General features: G+C 41.5%; 1 protein-coding gene across 2 annotated transcripts; it reads right to left on the reverse strand.

Moving 5' to 3' along the window:
* Nucleotides 1-5,699: 5,699 nt before the first annotated feature.
* ZNF35 (zinc finger protein 35) lies at nt 5,700-20,892 on the reverse strand. Of its 2 annotated transcripts, none has more exons than XM_030328672.2 (4): nt 19,874-20,892; nt 17,201-17,506; nt 16,072-16,216; nt 5,700-10,798 (listed from the first exon to the last, which is right to left on the reverse strand). In XM_030328672.2, the coding sequence occupies exons 2-4, from the start codon at nt 17,390-17,392 to the stop codon at nt 9,552-9,554; spliced, it is 1,584 nt and encodes a 527-aa protein (XP_030184532.1). In that variant the 5' UTR covers nt 17,393-17,506; nt 19,874-20,892; the 3' UTR covers nt 5,700-9,551. The 2 variants fall into 2 exon arrangements, with proteins under 2 accessions (XP_030184532.1, XP_030184531.1); XM_030328671.1 differs by having other exon boundaries at nt 8,555-10,798; nt 17,201-17,509.
* Between the last annotated feature and the right edge of the window lie 712 nt (nt 20,893-21,604).

A 21,604-nucleotide genomic window follows, 5' to 3' on the forward strand; every position in this document is an offset into this window, starting at 1 on the left:
TACCAGGAAGCAACAACAACAACAAAAAGACTGCTCAAGGACTCCTCGCATTGACACCTATGCAAAAGGCTGTCAGTGTGAACTGCATCCTATGCTTAACTATTAAAGTAAAATTGTTTGGCCACTCAGGTAAGGCTTGTTTTTCCATGCCATGCTGTCCTCCAACAGGAACATGCCAGGCTTGTGCAGCCAAGCAACCTTCTACTGGTTACAATGCCTTTTCAAATCCCTCATTTACCCCAGCCTCACACTCATCTTGGAAGAAGTGGAGGGAAGACTTATGTTGGGAGAGGTTAGGAATTTGTCCTGGGTTCCAGGTCAGTGAGAGGCATTCTAGAGAATGCATTTGAGAGAATCATCTTGTCCCCAGTGGTATGGCCTGATTCCTGCCCCACCCACCCAAGGCCAGAGAAATCAACTTCGCTTGCCCTGGACTGAGCCTCTCTTTTTTCCAACCACCCACCCCCAAACCCCCACGCCACCTCTTTCCCTGCCCACCACCTCCTCCATGTCTTTGCTCTTTCCATCCATTGCTGATTCTCCCCAGCTGGTCCTCGCCTCCATTCCCCTCACCCCAGTTGCAGACTATTCTATCACCTCGATGACCTTAGGCTGCAGCCCACCCTTCACTTTCTCTTCAACATGCCCCTCCCAGCGCAGGACTACTGCAAGGTCCTTCCTCTCCCTTGCACATGAATATGGCCTCTCCTTCCCTACCTTCAGCACCTCCTCCCCATGCCACCCCCTCCCATGACCTCTGCCCTCCATTAACCAGAGTGCAAGGAGGCAGCACCTTTGGGCCCAGCGTGGACCTCAGGGCCGGGTCTCTGAAGTGTACCCACCAGGGCAGAAGTATGGGGCTATAGGCTTTCACCTAGCAGCTCTAAGAAAACAGGAGGGGTCTTCATCTTTATGGTTCTCCCAGCTGGTTCCTCCTGTTTGATCCAGAGGAAAAGGGACAGGGGGTGAGGCCAGAACCCAATTCAGTCCTGTTACTCCAAAATGAATTTCAAATGACCTAACTCAAAGGACTAGGCAAAACCATGGGAGAATGTAAAATTTGAAGAGGAGAAATCTATGATTTGACTTTACATCTTAAATATCCAAACCATAAAAATTAAAGGACTAACTATAAACTGGGTAATATCTGCAACACATATGGCAGTTAATTTCTTTACTACAGCAGAGTCTATATAAACCAATTCTTAAAAGGATCAACAACCCAACACAAAACTGTTAAAGAATATGAACAAGCAAATCACAGAAAAAAGAAAAACTTTTTAAACACCTAAAACGATATCCAGTTTCACTCATAACTGAGTGAAAAATAAAACATGAGAGCATTTTTCACTTACCAGACCAGAAAACAATACTTTTATATAAGACTCACAGAAATGGGCATTTTCATACACATACTGGGAACCACATTTGTAATTTCTATCAAAATACCAAACGTACCTATACTCTTTACCAATTTACCTTGCAAACAAAGACACACACAGAAGATGGTGTGCTGGGATAATCAGCATGGCATTGTTTGTAAAGCAAAAGATAGAAAAGAACCTACACGACTACCAACAGGACACTGCTACATGAGTCATGGTACAACCATACTATTCAGTATCACATGGCAAAGAAAAAAAGAATGAGGTAGATCTTATAGGCTAATATATAATCATCTCCACGACACACTAAATGAAAAAAGTGCGTATCCTAAGCTCCTGTTTGTGTTTCAGAGGGGGATACATATGATTGTTAATGCATGGACTCTGTATGAAGGGTCACGAAATTTTAAAGTTATCTCCAGGGTACTAATAACCTGGGGTACTCTGGGTTTGGAGGACTTACTCTTCATTGTTTGCTTTTGTACTTTTGATGAGAAGGGTCTCTGGAGGGACACTGAGAAAGCAGCTTGAGAGAAAGCGACACAGGGTTTGTTTGGCCTCAGAGCTATTCTAACCCTGACCGTGACTACTGGCTTTGAAAACGGGGATTATAAGAAAACTTCTCTCCTCAGGTAAGGACTAAATGAATTAAAGAACATCTGGCATTTAGCTTCCCACACAGGAACCCCTCAACTAAGGAGGTGGTTACTACCTTACTACTAGCCTGCTAGGACTTGGGTTGCCTCCCCCAAATCCCCACCCAACACCACAGAAGTATTAACCACTGTGAACACACGGTGGCCCCAGAGAGGCACAAGGAAACCAGGGCTTCTCAAGTCTGGGTCAGGCCCCATTTGTCACAAGTCATGTTTCACCAGGGTGTGGAGGCTGATTTCTGGATTGGGGATTTGCTGCTTGATCTTTCATACCCCTAAGGCCTGCTTATTCCACCTGTCCCTTCTCCTCTGGCCGCCTGCCACTGCCTGGGTCAGAATCTCCCTTGGAGTCTGACAAAAGCTATCTGTATGGTCTCCAGGATTCCTTTCTCCCCTCACCACCGTCCAGCCACAAGTGGCCGTCACAAACACTGAGGTTACATATATTCCCTGACTGAACTCCTTCACCTGGCATGAAGTCATCGGTAACTGGGCACTTTGTTCCCCAGTCCCTTATTCTGCTGCTCCCCACGATCACAGTCCCTCAAAATGCCTCACTACTCTGTACAAGCCATGATCTTTTTTATTTGCCTTTTCCCTCCTGGTGATAAGAGTAAGGGCTTATTATAGAAAATAGAGACAACATAGTAAGATTTAACCACTGTTAATCACCAGTGTACTTATTTTCTTTCAGTCTTTTCTATGCATGTATATTTAAGAAAACTGGGCTGTTTCCACCATTTAATTTGGTACTTAGCATTTTCCATTTAATATCATAAACATTTTATATCACTAAACCGTCTTTTGAATATTTTAGTGGGTGCATATTATTTCATCGTATCATAATTTAATCACTCCCCTATTGTTAGTCACTTGGGTTGTTTCCATTTTTTGTAAAATAATAACACTGACAAGTATATAAGTGTCAAAATATTCATTTTTCAGATAGCTAAGTGGTAGTATACTACAGCAAAGAATTTCAACATTCTTTTTAAATGGTTTAACTTCCCCTAAAATGATAATGGATTAAAATGGTTTAAAATGTATAAATAATGATGGGATAAGGCAAATAAATTTCTATAAGATGTAAAATGGATGAACTGGTAACTGAGAAAGTTGCATGGACAGATTAACAGCTTGAGATACTTGCTGAGGGCAATACAATGGAAGGAGGTAGCAGATCTACCCTGCCAAGCCCCAAAACAATCTGGGACTTGGAAATCTCAGGTACATTAAGGAGGAAGAAGTGAGGCTAAAAATAAGGGCATTAACTGAAGGTCTAGAATAACACTTGATTCTCTTCTCTCCCATTCCTAGAGAAACACTTATAGCATCCAAACCCCAGACAAAAATATCAGAGGATTTCCTGCTAAGGCAGCAGATGAGCCCCAGAAAAAAGATTTCAGCATTCTGGAATTTAGAGGTTTCCAGGGAAAGAGCTCGCTCTCCACTCAAACACACAGAGGTCTCAATTGGACTTTTGATACTTTTGTGTGTGTCATTAAGAAGCACAACATATTTGAGGAAAGTCTCCAGTGAGAGTAAATAAGAGAAACAAAGAGAAAAAGGACCCAGGGTCAAGGGCATGAAAGGGTGAGATATCAGATGACAGAGAAACCTTTAATTAGAAACCTTCTCATCAGAACAGATTTGAGAGGTATCTCTAAAATGAGAATAGTATGCTACAAAAAAAGAACAGAAAAGACTTTTTAGAAATTAATTATTGCCAAAATAAGAAATTCGCTAGGCAGGTTGAAAAATAATGAAGGTACTCTCCAAGAAAATAGCACAAAACAAGGAAATGGAAATAACACAGAAAATAGTTTAGGATCAACCCACAAGGTCCTACATTTGATTGACAGGAATTCCAGAAAGAGTAAAAACAGGAAAAATAAATACATGGAAAGGGGTAACACAAGAACATTTCCAAGAATAAAAATACCTGAGTTGCTAGATTGAAAAATTCCACTGAGTACATTGGGGAATTGAGTGCACCAAGAATAAAGAGGAGACTTTAAAAGCTTCCGGACATGGGGGTAGGGGAACAGACCACAGTAATACAAATAGTATTTATTGACTGTCAAAGAAATAAGAATCTGACAGGAATAAGACTCCACAAACTTGTGGGGAAATTTTTCCATGTAGAATTTCAGAGCCAAAGCACCAATCAAACTTGAGGGCAGAGAAAGATGTTTACGATATATTAAGCACTCAACATTTTGTCTTTCATATACTCTTTCTTGGCAAATGACCTGAAGATACACTGCAGTGAAATGAGAAAGTAAATGAACAAACAGCAACATGTACAATTCAGAACTCAATGAAGGCTAGTATAACAAGAAAACAGTGGGCAGGAAAACATCAAGGACAGACCAGAGCAGGAGGCTGGAGGTTTCTTAAATAAAAAATGGGGATTCTACAGAGTATCGAACTGGATGGAGAATCTGAAAATAACTGAGTGTGCTAAAAGCAATCAGTACAAGAGGAAAAGAAGGGCAAATAGAAACTCCAGTAAAACAAAATGCTGTTTCAAAACATACATAGTCGTAGGAAGCTACTTAGATCTGCAGTGAACATTTACATGGTCAGAATAACATTCATGCTGTTTATTTTAAACTTTTGAAATAAATCAATAAACAAAGCATAGAAGACAGAATGGAGTTCAAGAATTATCAGACTTGACATTGTCAGAGGCAAAGACATGAGAATGGAAAGAGAAAGAAATGGCAGGGAATATCCCACACCTTAAATATGGAAATGAAGTACTGTTTATAGTTAATACATTCAAACTAAATATGTAAATATAATCATTTTTTTCTGATTATAAAATTCTTGTTCCTTGTAGAAAACATGGAAATTAGTTAAAAAGAAAAAAAAAAAGATTTTTAATCACCCATAATTTTATAATCTATATGGACCAGGTTTGAGCCTAAGCTCTGCAAGTTACTATCTGTATGGCTGTGAACAAGCCACTTAACCACTTATATCATTTTCTTATATTTCATTCAGGTAATTTATTATTTAATAGCATATGTATGTTACAATAGTATATGTAACATCAAATGAGAACTGTACTATATACATAATTATGAATCCAGGGTTGTTGTTGTTTTTCACTTTAAAACACAGAGTGGATACATATCATATGCTCTTTGTACTTCTAAATGTATCCTTGCTGTAGGGGAGTCAGAGGGTTCTCAGAGATGGGACTGGAATCAATGTAAAAGAAACCTAAAGTTTGGTAAAGTAGACAGAGGTAGGGTAGGAAGTGGTAGTAATAAGCACTGGGGACAGTGTGAGCAAAGGCACACAGAAGAGCAAGCACATGCCTTCATGTTGCAGTAAAAGGTGCATGGGAAGTGAAGAGCTTAATAAATCATGTGAAGGAATCCAGAGGTTTCTGAGGAGACATCAGAAGAGGCTCTGATAGACCTTGTCTGCCTCTGCACTCCAGGAACTAGCACCATGTTTGCCACAAAGAGAGTGAATAGTAAGTACTGTTATAATAAGAGAATGACACGTGGGAAACCAGAAATATCATGGGTTTCCAGTTGGGGTGCTGCATAATGCTGCCATCTGTTGAAGGAGGAATCCAGGAAAAGCAAGATTTAAAAAGTTGGGCAACATCGAGAGATTCTGATTTTTTTTTTTTTTTTTTGAGAGCATACACCAGTAGGCAAGGGGCAGAGGGAGAAAGAGAATCTTAAGCAGGCACCATGCCCAGTGCAGAGCCCCATCTCATGACTGTGATTAGTACCTGAGCCAAAATCAGGAATCAGAGGCTTAACTGACTGAGCCACCCAGGCACCCCCAACCTCATTTTTTAAAAATGTCACTGGTAATGGGGCACTTGGGTGACTCAGTTAAGTGACTGAATCTTGGATCTCAGCTCAGGTCTTAATTTCAGGGTTCAAGCCCCACGTTGGGCTCCATGCTGGGTGTAGAGCTCATTTAAAAAGAATAAAATAAAATAAGTTAAAAATAAAAGTCAATGGCAATTATGTAGTGCATTCCCAAGTGTGACTTTACACCCTAAAGGAGCCAATAACTGGCCTTAGGAAGCTTATCTGCACCCCCACAAATGAGTGCAAAACTGAATGTGCTATCTGCATTTCTCTGGAAGAGTATCTTCAACCCCATTAGATCCTCAAAGGGGCTGTGAAAGATTGAGCACAGAATGGAGCAAGTGAAGTGACAGATGTGGGAGGACAACTACCTAGGCAAGGAAGGGAGGGGACCCAAAACATAGAATATTAGCCTTGCCCCAAACACCTCTTCCTGAGCCTAGAGGAATTCACGGGCAAATGTTTGAGGGACGTAGGGGTGTGCGTCTGTGTGTGTCTCAATGAAGAGTCTCTCACCTGTGCCCCGCAAAATACAAGATTTCATTATCACTTTTACATCACTGTGCTCCACCTGATACATAACTGTTGGTCTCATTTGAGACTTCTTGGCTCAGCTGGTCTGGCTCCTTGATAGCTCTTGGCAACTTAAGAAGCAGGGCTTCAGAGTTCCCATCCACTTCTAGAAATAACAGCAAAAGGAGAAAGGAGCTGACCTCTGGGAAAAGGAAAAGCTAAGCCAAATCTGACAATAAGGAGCAGTCCCTTGTCATTTATCAGGAACCATACAGAAAAAGGAGGGCTGTAATTTATTTTGAGGGCTGGCGTTGAACTGGAAGCAAGAGTTGTTAGTTGGGTAAGGATCTGGTCTATCTAGTAATCCATTAGGTTCCCGTGATTTGTGAAGGACTGGAGGTCCTGAACGTGGGTGAAGGTTTGTGGAAACCCAGACCCTGAAATGAAATACAGTAGAAATGTAAAAAGTCATTTTGTTGAATGAGGAATATAAAAGTATGTTATGTAAAACGTGGCTTGCTCATATAAATAAAAAGTGTGGTATATCACTTAAAATACAAACAGAGTCAGTCACAGAATCCTCACAGCCAAGGTACAGGACACCAGTACAGACAATGTCGTTAGCATCTTGTTTTGCTGAAACCACACAGAACACTCTACACACACACATCCAGATCTTTATTCTAGGGCTTCCCCACTCCACCTTTGATCACATGTATTTGTGGCCTGCAGACTTTATTTGACTACAGTGGCCATTACCTTGGTTACACACTGGGTTCCCTCCAGAACTAAAAAAAATACTGGGCCCTGGGACTGGAAATTTTCTTAAGCACACTAGGTGATTTTAACATGCAGCTAAGTGAAAACCACTGTTTCACTGAGAAGTTGGGTCTGATTCCCAAATCAAGCTTCACCTTTACCTTCACATCACAATCACCTGAGTAGCCTTTTCTGAATTGTCTATGAATAGCAACCTTTAGCCAGGAAATCACAATCATCCATGATGAGCATCCAATTATGAGGATGAACACACAATGTGGAACTAAAACAATTTAACTGCCCCAATGGTCATAAGTCCCAGCTGGTACCTTTCAGGAAAGTACTTTTGGTCTCTTGATAGGTCTAGATCACCAATTTATCCCAAATCATCAGACCTGCTCTCCCTATCTTCTGGGCTTCCTGATCCTGCAGAGGGAAAAACCTAAGCTTGTTCCTATTCTCAGCATGAGGTCTTATCTTTGGGTCTCTCCACTGCTAGCTAGGAGACAGGAATAGGGACTGTCAGGGTCAGTGAGGACATGAGCATTTTTGATTCTCACTTTTGAATTCTACTGACTTCTTACAGTTGTGTATGACTGACAATGCAACTGGGAAAAGAAGGCGCACATGCCTGGATAAAACACCACGGTTGAAGAGAAGGGGGAAGAGAAAATAAACAAGCTTTCCTGTTTATACATATGCCTTCTATGCATTAAAACTGCTCTGTAAAATACAAATGAGCCAGTATGAGTCCCAATGGTGGGACTTCTACTGACAGTCACACCAGATCGCTTATCAACAGGTAGGGCACTTACGATATGCACCTGCTTGCTGAATGGGGTGAGGAGAGAGATCCAGAATTTGGGAAACTCAAATTAGTCTCAGATTTGCTGCTTACTGGTTACTCTGCCTAAGGCACATCCCCAAATCTGTCACTCAGCTTCCTCACCTGAAAATGAGACCATATACCCCTTTCTCAGGCTCTGCACAGACCCAGGTGAGGATTACAGGTGGTTAGACACACAGCATGGCAGAACAAAGAGAACCCAGATTTAAGTCCTGGATTTGAATGTAGGCTGTTATTTGCTGTTTGACCACTCTCAGATAAATGGGGCAAACAGCTCTTTCAGTGTTCTAAAGATTAAGGTAAGGATCTATGTGAAAGCATGAGAGAAGTGCTGGGAATCTTGTTTTTATACATGAAGGTGCATAATCAAATTTAAACAAAGAATTAAGTTCTATATAAATACAAGGCAATATTACATAACTACCTATTGCATAGTTTTATAAATCATTTTACTAAGAATAAAGGCTCAATGGTAACAAAGGTTCTTACCTTAGCCAGTTTCTTCATCCTTCTAAGTTTTCATATTCCAATACCTTTGAACTTCTCAAAAAAAAAAAAACCAAATTAAGACCTAAGGAGTCCCATTCTTCCTCCTCCCTCTCAGAATTAGGACTCCATTAGTTCTTCTAAAGACCAGCCAGAAAGTGAGAATAACACCCAAATTGAGCTCCCTGAGCCTAAGCAGAATGAGCATAGACAACGTGGCTATGCCTCTCGGCAAGCTTTATTCTTTGACTCCTCTATCTGGGGAGTGTCACAGGCATCTTACTCCAATGGGAGTACAATGGGAGTTAGGGTCACTTAGAGTTGTTGATCTTAGCAAATGAATACAGGCCAGCACATTTGTGGCCCCAGCGTGTTGTCTCCATCAACCCTCCAGTGTTTGGCCCTGCACACTGGGAAGAAAAGACTCATCAGAGGTCCCCAGAGCTTTACTACACCAAGGTTCACGAGTCACAGATAATAAGAGAAACAGCTGTTTCCTACTTCTATCCATTTTAGGACCAGGAGACAGTTAATAGGGTGTTTTTTTGTTTAAATTACCTAAGGAATGGAAAGCTAATCAATGTTCATAGGTGAGTTGTTGGTGAATTGCTACCCCAAGTGATTTCCTTAATTAATCACTGCTTAACCCAAATACTAGAATACAAGGTTCAAAGCTCCAGAATTGCACCAGGCAGACCTATACCAACAACCTGCCTGTTGCTCAAGAAATTACCAGGCTCAAAAAACAAAATTAAGCTAAAAATACCTTTCCTCAAACAGGATCTTTATCACTTAGCTTTGCATGACCCATTTTAAAGAAAGCCACATTTCATTTCAAACAGGACTACTGAGGGCACAGTTTAAAACACAGTCCTTGCCTTTAGATGCTTTCACTTTCTTTAAGTCAGCCTCTGAAATGCTTGTCTTGTGTTCTGTGCTGCATTCTTGAAAACTGTTACTTGTAACATGGCGGGCCTCATTTTTACAAACAAAAACAGCAAAGACGTGTCCAATTAGGGGGCAGTGGATTATGATCAATGCCTGGAGTAACAAGTACTTGTCACTCAACAAGATGAGTTCTGTGGTGTCGCATGAGGTGCGAGTTAGAAATGAAAGCCGCACCACACTTGGCACACTCGTAGGGCTTCTCCCCAGTGTGGGTTCTCTGGTGCACAGTGAGACTCGACCTCTGCCGGAAGGCCTTGCCACACTCATTGCATGTGTAAGGTTTCTCCCCATTATGAATTCTCTGATGAATAAGCAGGTATGAGCTACACGTGAAGGCCTTCCCACACTCATTACACACATAAGGGAGATCTCCACTGTGAATCCTCTGATGCACAATAAGGCAAGAGAGCTGACTGAAGGCTTTTCCACACTCACTGCAATCATAAGGTTTCTCTGCAGTGTGAATTCTCTGGTGCACAATAAGGTGCGAAAAACAACTAAAGGCTTTTCCACATTCTTTACACTCATATGGCTTCTCACCAGTATGGCTTCGCTGATGCACAATAAGGTTTGCACTCTGGGTGAAGGCTTTGCCACAATCGTTACAGGCAAAGGGCTTCTCCCCAGTGTGGATCCTCTGGTGGACAATGAGGTTTGAGCTCCGAGTAAATGTTTTCCCACACTCATTACATTCATAGCATTTTTCTGTAATGTGGACTTTCTGGTGCCGAGCAAGTTGTGAGCTATAACTGAAGGCTTTCTCACATTCACTACACTTAAAGGTTTTTTCTAAGGAGTGGATTTTTTGATGTACGGTCAGATTTGAACTCTGAGTGAAGGCTTTCCCACATTTTGAACAAACATACGGCTTCTGTCCAGTGTGGATTCGCTGATGCACAACAAGGTTTGCACTCTGAATGAAGGCCTTCCCACACTCATGACATTCAAAGGGCTTCTCCCCTGTGTGGATTCGCTGATGCACTACGAGGTTTGCACTCTGACTAAAGCCTTTTCCACACACACTACATGTAAAAGGCTTCTGTCCAGGCTGGCTTTTCTGATTTTTAACAGAGCTAGAACTAAGGCTATACCTTTCCCCAGATTCCTGACATTTCTGGTTTTCCTCTACTTTGAAGCTTTCAGGTACATGACAGTCCTTCACTGTCACTTGTCTGAAATCTTTCTTTTCCCTCTTGATTCTCTGCTTCTTTAACAGGTTCCCTTTTTCACAGGCTTCTCCTAACTCAGGTTCTGGAGGATTAACTTTCTGGATTCTTCCTGGCATTATGCAGGGTTTTTCTGCTTCATCACATATCTCAGTTTTTGGAACCAGTAACTGTGGGTTCTTGGTTTCAGCACCTGAAACAATAAACAGAAAGTACAAATGTCAGCTTATTCTGGCCCATAAAAAGAACAGGATCACGAAGTGATAAACGTCAGGAAGTATGTGACTTCAGCGTATGTAAAATGGCTTCATCAAAGGAAAAGTATTCCCCCATGCATCACCTCTCCTCTGTAGGTTCTTTTGCCAGGTCTATGCCCTCTCCCACACCTAGAGCAGAATCTACTAATTCATGGTCTTTCCAGCACTTCCACTTACCTCAACTAGACATCTAATCCAGTGCCTCATGCCAGGAAAGTCATCTTCAGACATGTCTCCGGGCTGTCTTAATTGTAAGACCAGTTATGAACAACACTAGTTTCTCCCCAGGCCTTCTTAGGTAAGGTAAGGTCTTCTTACCTTAGCCAATTAGTGTGAATTTGCTTACAACCCACGAATTAATTAGGGAGAGTCCCTCCCTGGGAATGAAGATCTATGCAACTTAGATTTCTGTGTCAGAGGAAGCTAGATATCAAAGAAAGGATAAGCATGGACAGAGAGGGTCATGCTGGATGCCAAAAGGACCAGCGCAGCTAAGAGCACCCGAAACATTAAGGGTTTATGCAGCTCAGAGGTTAAGAACATGGATTCTGGAGCCAGACTGCCTGGTTTCAAATCCCTGCTCTGCCACTTACCAGCTGCAGGACTTTGGGCTGGTAACTTCTCTGTGCCTCAGTTTCCTTATCTCTAAAATAGGGACACTAACAGTATCTACCTCATAAAACCATGAGATTAACTGAGTTACTCTATGGTAATGGCTGAGAACAGCCATGGAGCATAGGAAGTGGCTCTGTGAGAGTCTGCAGTGACTCTGAGCCTGACTAGTAGTGCTGTGAGTCTAAGTGTTGGGGCCCAGGAGCAAAGATGAACCTTAGACGAGAGGAGTTGTTATGGTGACAGATGGCAACATTAGAAGGGACTAAAGAACAATGTGAACAGTAACAGCTGAATCCTTGTATTAAACAAACAGCTTATGTCTTATGTCATATGAAAGCCTTATGTCAAGGAAAGCTGACCTTCCTAAGACTGAGTCATGGTATAGCCTGCTCCATTATGCCATTATCATGAAAACACCAAAACTTCCTGAAGTTTTAAAACTCTGACTAGTTTCTGGCTGCTCCACATTGCCTCAGAACCCGAATGGTGTCAAAAAGAAGTCCTGCAGTCAGCAACACCATAATTCTTTGTCTCCTCTCCACCCCTACCACTCTTGGTCCTGGAATGTCCATCCATGCATCCATACCTAGTGTTGGCAGAGGGAACCCTTCACAGAACTTTAAATATACCAAACTCAGAAACACCACCCAGACAAGGCACATGAAACCAGGGCAAACAGCAGTGGGAGGCAAGCCTGCAGTGGAGGGAAGTGCTCCCACTGGTGCTGTCGGCCTAGAAGTGAGCAGGAAAGCTGTGAGCTGCAGCTCATGAAGCAACTGCAGCTGGTCAATCCTGCATCTACACAACATCCCACAAGCAGAGACCAGTGCAACTCTCTAATCTATGAGATGAGTGACTGGGACAGGCACGTTGAGGTACAAAGCAACATGGGGGGGGGGGGGGGGGGGAAACAGTCCAGTTTGGCTGCCTGGTTAAGACAACACTAATATGACATTCCCATCACAATCATTCAGATAAGATGGGCAGTGTTGGAAAAAGGGAATGCCTGAGGGCTGCATATAGCAGAGCACTGAATGTAACAACAAATTCAGAAATGCTAGCCTTTTTCCAGTTATTTCTATTCCTACTGTTCTGATGTCTTTCTTAAATCTATTTTTCTCCCTGTAGATTTACTGCCCTTACATCATTTTCTTTTTTTCTCTTTATTTTTTTTAACTGAAATATAATTAACATAGTTTGATATATTAGTTTCAAGTGTATTAACATAGTGATTCAACAATTCCATACACAACTCAGCGCTCACCACCCTTAGTCACATTTGTCACCATATCTTTTTTCTTATTTTACTTTTTTTCCCATTACCCCTTCCCCCTACTGCCTCTTCATCTGTCCTCTCTTGGTTTTTATTTTTAAAATTTGTGTGTGAAATATTCTGATTTTTTTTTCCCCTGTATGGTTTCATGTCTTTTCTGCTCTTCTTTTGTCCATTACTTTCTTCCATGTTCTCTACTTTTCTTTATCCCATACATCTCACCTAATCTTCCCTCCTAATGTCTCCCACTCTGCTTTTTTTCCATCTCCTTCTTCTCTCCTTTAGCACCAGCCATCACTGACACTGGGGGCCTCCCATCCCCACCAAGCATCTCTCCAACAAAAACCAAGTCTAAGAATACTTCAGTCTATGACCTCACTTCCCCTAACCTCACTCTACCCTTTTTACCATGATATTTAGAACACGAGAAAGACATGAAAGATTAAGATGGATGGGGACTACTGGACCAATTAGAATAACAGAAACAAGTCTTTATATGTACATCATGCTTTATGTCAAAATTATTACAGAAGCGGATACAACTTAGGCCTACAAGGTCTTCATGTAGTGGCTACCTGACAGTTTCATCACAGGGATAAAGTAAGAGCTAGGATCTAGGCCAATGCCCAGGGTCTAAGAAAAGGAAAGAAGGCCCATTCTGTGTACTCAAGCTCAAATCCCCTTGGGTTAATTAATTAGCCATCGGCTGAGAACCTGTACCCCTGGCTTGTTTGAGATGCTATTTTTCCTCTTTTGGATCTTGAAAGATTACTGTAATCCTAGTACAGAAATAAGTATAGAAATAAACTAAAACATACTTGTGATCAACTAGAGCACAAAGCAATAAGTTTTGAAATCAATACTTTTCTTTCATTTTTTTTTTTAATTTTTTTTTTTAACGTTTATTTATTTTTGAGACAGAGAGAGACAGCATGAACAGGGGAGGGTCAGAGAGAGGGAGACACAGAATCCGAAACGGGCTCCAGGCTCTGACCTGTCAGCACAGAGCCCGACGCGGGGCTCGAACTCACGGACCGTGAGATCATGACCTGAGCCGAAGTCAGACGCTTAACCGACTAAGCCACCTAGGTGCCCCTCTTTCATTTTTTTAAAAAGAAGAGTTATGAAATGCTATATAAGCCTGCCATCTTAGCTGGTGGATGTGTTCTGACATATGAAAGATAATTTACTAATTTTGTATGTCATTACAAACTCATTAGACTTACAAAAGCCATGTGCTTATCTAGGTTATAAGTGTAATATTTGTAAATCTAGCTACTTAGGTGTTTGAAATGTTTTAAAAAATTGGATATATTAAATTTGAAATTTAATACATTTTATATATTTTTAAGAAAATAGAAATAAGGAAATTTTTATATTAAAAAAATGATATGTAGGTGGAACAAATCTTTTAAAAAGTACAAAATTTTCTTTTTTTTAATTCTGAGAGAGAGAGAGAGAGAGAGAGAGAGAGAGAGAGAGAGAGGTGTGCACGTGAGCAGGAGAGGGGCAGAGAGAAAGGAAGAGAGAGAGGGAGAAAGAACCCCAAGGAGGCTCTGCACTGTCAGTGGAGAGCCCGGCAGGGGGCTTGAACTCATGAACCATGAGGTCACGGCCTGAGCTGACATCAAGAGTCAGACACTCAACAGACTGAGCTACCTAGGTGCCCTGTTTTAAAAAGCTTAAAAATTTAATCTGTAAAACTTGAAGCTTAACTAAACATGAATTAAAGAAAAAGTACAAATATTCTCATTTTTATAAAAAAATTTTCTAGATGTAGAAGTAAAATAAAAATGAGTTAGGTTTAAATGCTTAAAAACTTGGCTTTAAATGTATAAACTTTAATGAAGTCAATATTAGTTAATACATAGGAAACTGTAGATAAAACTCTCTCAGATATTAATAGCTCAGTAACACATCAAAGTTTCCAAAGCACATTCATGTATATTATACAATTTTGTCATCAAGATGAAACTATTCTTTCACCTGTGTAGAAGCTTAAAAAAAAAAAATAGTAAAATTTTAAAAAGGGCAAGACTGTGTCTCATTCAGTGTATCCCCAACACCCAACACACTACCCAGCACATAGTAAGCATGCCCCCAACAAATCCTGTATCTACTGAATCAGTACACCCAAGTTGACAGAACAGGCAATGGAGGTCCAGAGAGAAAAGACTCATTCAAGGTCACAGAGTTATCAAAAGCAGGAGAGCAACTACACTCAGATCTCTCTCTCAATTCCTAGAGCTCATATCCTTGCTGTTACCTACAGCTATGCAAACGTCTGGCAGCACAAAGAAAGGTAAATCTTGGCTGGGAACAGGGTCTTGAGGTAAGAGGCAGAGAAGGAACAAAGTCACCATTCCTAGTATATGGGTGCCACTGCTGGAGTTCAGACATTGAATGACTGATAAAGCAAGGAAACAGGAAAGAAGGGATGATACATCAGAGAGAATGGAACAGAGAGCAGAAAGTGGGCAATAGAAGCTGCTGAGAGTTAGAGGGAAAGATTAAGGAACAGATAAGAAAATGAAAGTGGTAATTTTAACCTTCCCCACAACAGTGGTTTAAGAAAGTGAGTAACTTGGTCAGCCTGAGGAATGGGCTAGGGACCAGAGTGGGTTCAAAATATTCAGGCATAGCCCTGTACCCAGCTGACATAGAATGTGAGTGCCAGAGGGGCCTTGGCAGTCATGCAGGGATTACTTCTACAACACAGGACCCACAGCTACCATATTCTTGGCCCACAGTTACACGTCACTTTTTCATAGATAAGTTTCTTCCACTGCTTGTCAGATATATCCTGAGTCCCAGCTTAGAGAGAAAACCAGGTGATAAAACCATGAAGACCTAGCTTTGAACATCAATATGGCTGACACAACTGTTCAAAATCCTCTGGAATCTGCATAAAGATCTATAAAAACAAAACATCTCCAGGGCATTTCCTCAAAATCACCACAAAAATTGACCCTTCCTACTTTAGCTAGCTTTTCTTGCAGGCTCACTGACCTATGATAAACACAAAGCATATGAACAGGATGTGTCTCCATGTATGAATAGATAGGAAACAATAAATGGGATTAAAAGGTGAATTTGGAGTTTGCCTGTGTTTGTCTGGTGTCTTAAGACCATGTGCCAAATATGGCATTTCCTGTGACAAATGCATAGGCATCTTTCACCATTCTATTATCCAGCTTTCCCTGATGGTTTCAATACCTCAATACTCTTATGTTTTTCAAGCTGGGAGACAAGACCACCAGTCTCTGAATGGATTCTGAGAAACCCCAATGGTCAGATTCTGAATCAGGGGTTGAACCTTACCTAGAGAGGTCATGTTCCCATGTGTCTCCAGTATCTCACTCTTGGCCAGAGTCCCTGATAATGAGCAGGTGCCAAGGGCTGAGGCAGAAGGTGCCTCCTGTGTTGCTTTCAGGACTACAGCCATGTTCCAGAACATGTTTGGATCCTAGAGACAAGCACAGGTGGATTTCTGAGAAAATTGTCAATGGGAAGCAGTATGATTAGTTTTAAAGATGAGAACATAAAAGTACCTATTCCTGGACACCATAAAAGATTTTTTTTTTTTTACATTTTTTAAACTTTTTTTTTTTTTTAATAAAACAACAAAAACAGAAAATAAAGGCAGTCTTCTCTGAACCCCAAGGTGAGTTAGGCAGAGAATCAAGCCTGTGACTTTCTTCTCTATCTCTTTGATTTCACTTCACTGGCCACTCTGGCATCCAAGCCTGGCTTGCTAGTGGGTGCCTGACAAAAGAGCAACACATGGGGAGATGTTCCAGGGTAGAGTTTTCTGAGGTCTAAAGACCAAAGAAGCAAGGTTTTGATCTTTGGGGAACCTCAGCTCATCTGGCTAGTGATAGTAAGGAATGTTTCTGAAAACATCAAAGGCCACTGTAGAGTGTATAGCCCCACTACTCAAAGTGTGATCCATAGACCACTATCATCTGGGAGCTTGTGACAAGTGTAGAATCTTAACCCAGACCTCCTGAATCAGAATCTGCATTTTAACAAGACCTCCTGGTGATTCCTATGCATATTAAAATTTGAGAAGCATATGTCAGAGCTATCAAACCTTGACTAGAGTCACCTGAAGAGGGTTTTGTTTTTTTGTTTTTTTAAATCTCAGATGTCTGGGTCCCAGACCAAGATTCTCCTTTAACTGGAATCGAGTATGGCATGAGCATCACGATTTTATAAAAAGCTCCCCAGGTAATTCTGTGCAGCAAAATTTGAGAACCACTGATTTACAGAAAGCATTAATGTCCCATCAGTCAGAAGAGACTGTTTCTATTACATACCGAAGGACAACAGACTTGAGCCCTACCCTGAAAATAATACTCCTGGTGGAAGCAGAGGAACATAGTTCCCTCTGAAACCACTTGAGGTGTTCAGGTCTCTCTTTCCTCCCTCCTCCAAGACTATTAGTTACCTTTTCCTCCTGTTCTGATATGACAAGGCCTGTCTGGGGACTTTCCCCAGGAGCCCAGACTTTGATGTTCTCCGAGTGCACTTGTTGGCTAGATGCCTGACCTAGGAAGTTTTCTTCCTCTTCCTCCTCCTTTTTCACTGTCACTGAGCCCCAGGGGGCTAAGGCCATGGCCTCTCTCAGTTCTGCAGTCATCGTCTCTGCTCAGGAGGGGAACTCTTATAGCTGGGGGCTGCCCAGCAGAGGTCAAGCCCCATCTAATCTTTAAGTTTCTTCTTGAGTTTCTTCTCAGGGCCAGGATGATACTGTCTACTGAAAACCAGAAAACACTGTTAGCATCAAGGAGAGGTGTGCCTGGATGCCATTAAGCCTACTGCTGCCCAGTGCCTACACAGTAGCCACAGCAGCAAGAGTCTGCTCTGCTCTTCCCCCATAGGGTAGAAAGGGTTCAACGGCAAACATGTAATTTGTTCCCATCATAATCACATTACAGCTTTATTTAATGTTTACTGATTTTCCCCCGATTATAGAGTTAACGTATTTTTATTATAAAACTTGAAAAATACAGAAAATAACGAAAAAAAATCAACCCTACTCCACCTCCGAAAAGGTAACCACTGTATAGCACAGAATTTAAGACACTTCTTTTAAGGGAAAACCTTCAACCACACTAACAATTATGACTTAATAAACTTCTTGTTTTTAACTATGGGCATATATATATTTTCACAATTATCGCCATGGGTTTTTTTTTTTTTTTTAAGTAGGCTTCACACCCAATGCAGAACCCAATGCAGGGCTTGAACTCATGACCTGACCTGAGATCAAAAGCGGGACGCTTAACTGATTGGACCAACCAGGCACCCCACCATCATTGTTTTGTTGTTTTTCTTAAGAAGGACTATTACAACACAAAGAACTTTTTTAATTGCCAAAGATACACAAAAGCATGAACTAAAGAAACTCAAGAAAAAGTTTGACAGTCTAGACACCAACATTTAGAGATAGATGGTCACCTCTGGGTGATGTAATTACAGATAGTTTTGAGATTCTTGTTTGATGTTTACTTTTTCCATTTCTTCCAAATGTCTTGTATTGCTCTTAAGATTTTAAAAAAAAAAGATGTTTTGGGACACCTGAGTGGCTCAGTCGGTTGAGCATCCAACTTCAGCTTGGGTCATGATCTTGTGGTTCATGAGTTTGAGCCCCGTGTTGGGCTGTGCTGACAGCTCAGAACCTGAAGCCTGCTTCAGATCTTGCCTCCCTTTCTCTCCACCCCCCCCACCCCCGCCGCTCACACTCTCTCTCAAAAATAAATAAAAACATTTAAAAAAAAAAAGACGTTTTATGTTGCCAGTCTTCATACTTATCACTTTTAGTAGGTATGCAATAACCTACTGGTGTTAATTCTATTGTTCTCATCCAAAAAGAGTCAAGAAAGAGAAAAATACATAGAATCAAATATATGCCCTACATACACACACGCACACGGTAGTTATCAGTGGTTTCTCTGCATTTCCAGATATGCACACCTTTACACATACTGCTTATTTTCCCAAAACAGAAATTAGAACACACTTGTACATTTTTCAGCAACTTGCATTTTGTTTTTTGAACTCAATGTCTTTATTTCACATAGTATTCCACAGTGTTAGACCTTTCCATATATGTACATACAGAGTTACTTCATTCTGGCATAGCATTCTAAATATAACTTCCTTGACCAATACTATTTATAAGCCATTACTTTGGTAAAAGGAATTCTGATCGTTTCCAATTTATTTTCTTAATAATTAATGTTAAATTTTTTTCTGTGCAAATAGCCTTTTCTTCTGCTGAATTATTCCTTTAGAATTGAGGGATACTAGTTCAAGCATTGACATATAGCGCTAAACTGCTTTCTAAAAGGACCACATCAAATCACACCACCACCAACTTAACCATACCCCTTTATCACACCCAAGCCAGCGGTCTTTGCTGAACATGTGAGAAAAACAATCTTACTAGTTTAGTTTATTACGAATAGATTAAAATTTGTCTATTCCCCTTCAGATGTTTTACTGGGGGGGGGGGGGGGATGACAAATTTTACTAAGTCTCCTTTTGCTACTATTGAAGTGATCACATACTTTCTCCTATGTCAACTTATTAGCAATGTAGTGTGCACAATTTCCTGAATAACGCAATAGTACTTTCACTCCTGTAACAAATCTCGATCTGGATGATTATTTTTCCTATGACTAGCTGAATTCCACCAGGCGGAAAGGCCCTTAACATTCATTTCACCTGTGTACAAGCAAGACCGCCTACTGTGAGTATTCTTACCGGCCTGCTGACCAAACTCAAATCCGCCTCCAGCCCCACACAGCAGAGTCCCTTATCAAGGGATTCCCTTTCAGTGTCCTTTCCCTCTTTCCCAACGTGGCAACCTACCTCCCCCACCTCCATACCGTAAGCCCTATTCCCGGAGTAAGCCTGGCCCCTGGGGCTGTCCGTGTCCAAGCTCCCCCAGGCCAGACCCCCGGTAGGCTGCAGCCGTGTTCCCGAAGTAGAGGGACGCGGAGCCCGCCGGGGATAGACAGGCCTAGGCCCCAAGGGAAGGTCGCGGCGGTGCGCCCCTCTAATGGCCCCTTCCGCGCCTGCAAGGTCCGTGCCCAATCCCGCCGACCCCACTCACCGAGCACCGCGGAAAGGCCGGGCCAGAGCTCGCGGGCTCTGCAGCAGAACATAGGCTAGATCATGCGCCCCGCGCCTACCGGTGCGAGAACAATGACCGGACAGGAAGTGCCTGGAGACGGGCTTCCGGCTTCCCAAGTCCCCAAGCCGGCCTCTCTAGGAATGTCGGAGGTGCTATCTTCTCGATAGGTGTCCAATATCGCTGCGGACCAGGGATGGGAATAAAAGTGCGTAGGAGGGTGCAGGCGGACTGTGGCCCTAAAGCCTCAGGAAAGGGGACATCCCCTGGCTCGGCAGTGGTTGGGCGAGGCGTGTACGCAGGAGCCTGAAGCTACAAAGCATTCGTCTGTAGAACGCCCTGATAATTTTGCCCCAAACGTTTTATTTTGAAAATATCAACAGTACAGAAAAGTTTAAAGAATGGTACAATGAGTACCTGTATCCTCCATCTGGACTCAACACTTGCCTACGTTTGCCTGATCTCTCTGTATATACTGGAAAAAAATTTTTTGAAAGTTGTAAACATCAAAACACTTCATTCCAAATACTTCAATATGCATTCTTTCATAATATTCTCCAAACGTTATACCACCATTACATAATGGTAAGAAAATTAACAATTCCCTAATATCATCTAATATCCAATCATATTAAAGTCTCCCAACCACCCTAAAATATATATTTCATAATTTTGTTCTTCCAAATCAGTTTCACGCAGTGCACTTGGTCATGGTTTTTTAGGGTCTTGTTTTACCTTTCATTTTGAGTTCAATTCACAGCAAGTTGGAAAAATAATACCCTTCCCCCAGTTTCCCTCAACAAGTACAACTTACATAAGTAGTTTAGTATAAAAATCAGGAAATTGACACTTGTACATTGTGTATACTTCTACTTTTTATCACGTGTATATTTGTGTAACCACTACCACAATCAAGATATACTCTTTCAACACCACAAAGACCTTCCTAAGTGTTACCCTTCCCTCTCCCTGCTGTCCCTTCCCACCATCCCCAACCTCTGGCAACCACTAATCTTTCATCTCTATATAGTTTTGTCATTTTAGATTATATAAATAGAATCATACAGAATACCTTTTGAGATTGGATTTTTTTTCACTCAGCATAATTTTGAGATTCATTTGTCATTGCAGCATTAGGTCATCCCATCTTATTGTAGAGTAATAAGTATTCATGGTATAGATATAATACTGTTTTAGCCACTTGTTGAGACTATTTGGGTTAGTTACAGATGTTGACTATTACAAATAAAACTGCTATGAAGTTGTATACATGTTTTTCTGAACATAAGTTTTCATTTCTCTGGGATAAATGCTCAGGAGTACAAATACTGGGTTATATTGTAAATGCATGTTTGGGTTTTTAAGAAACTGCCAAACGGGGTGCTGACTGAGCATCTGACTCTTGACTGACTCAGGTCATGATCTCAGGATGATGGGATTGAGCCCCGCATCAGGCTCTACACTGAGCATGAAGCCTGCTTAAGATTCTCTCTCTCTGTCTGTCTCTCTCTGTCTCTCCCCACCCCCCCAACCTCTCCCCCACTCAACATGCTAGCTCTTCAAAAAAAGGCAGGGGGCGGGGGGGGGGGGGGGCTTAAAAAAACAACAACTGCCAAACTGTTTCCAAGAGTGTCTGTACCATTTAACAATCCCAGCAACATATGAGATCCAGTTACTCTGCATCATTGCCAACATGTAGTAATATTATTTTGT

The sequence above is a fragment of the Lynx canadensis genome, chromosome C2 (assembly GCF_007474595.2).
Source record: "Lynx canadensis isolate LIC74 chromosome C2, mLynCan4.pri.v2, whole genome shotgun sequence".
In the NCBI taxonomy this organism is placed as follows: domain Eukaryota; kingdom Metazoa; phylum Chordata; class Mammalia; order Carnivora; family Felidae; genus Lynx; species Lynx canadensis.

Excerpts from the sequence above, each read along its gene's own strand:
- ZNF35 (XM_030328672.2), bottom strand. The coding sequence starts at position 17,392 with ATGACTGCAGAACTGAGAGAGGCCATGGCCTTAGCCCCCTGGGGCTCA. Across the intron at positions 16,217-17,200 it reads TATCAGAACAGGAGGAAAAG|GATCCAAACATGTTCTGGAA; the intron begins GTAACTAATAGT and ends GCTTGTCTCTAG. Across the intron at positions 10,799-16,071 it reads TGGGAACATGACCTCTCTAG|GTGCTGAAACCAAGAACCCA; the intron begins GTAAGGTTCAAC and ends TTATTGTTTCAG.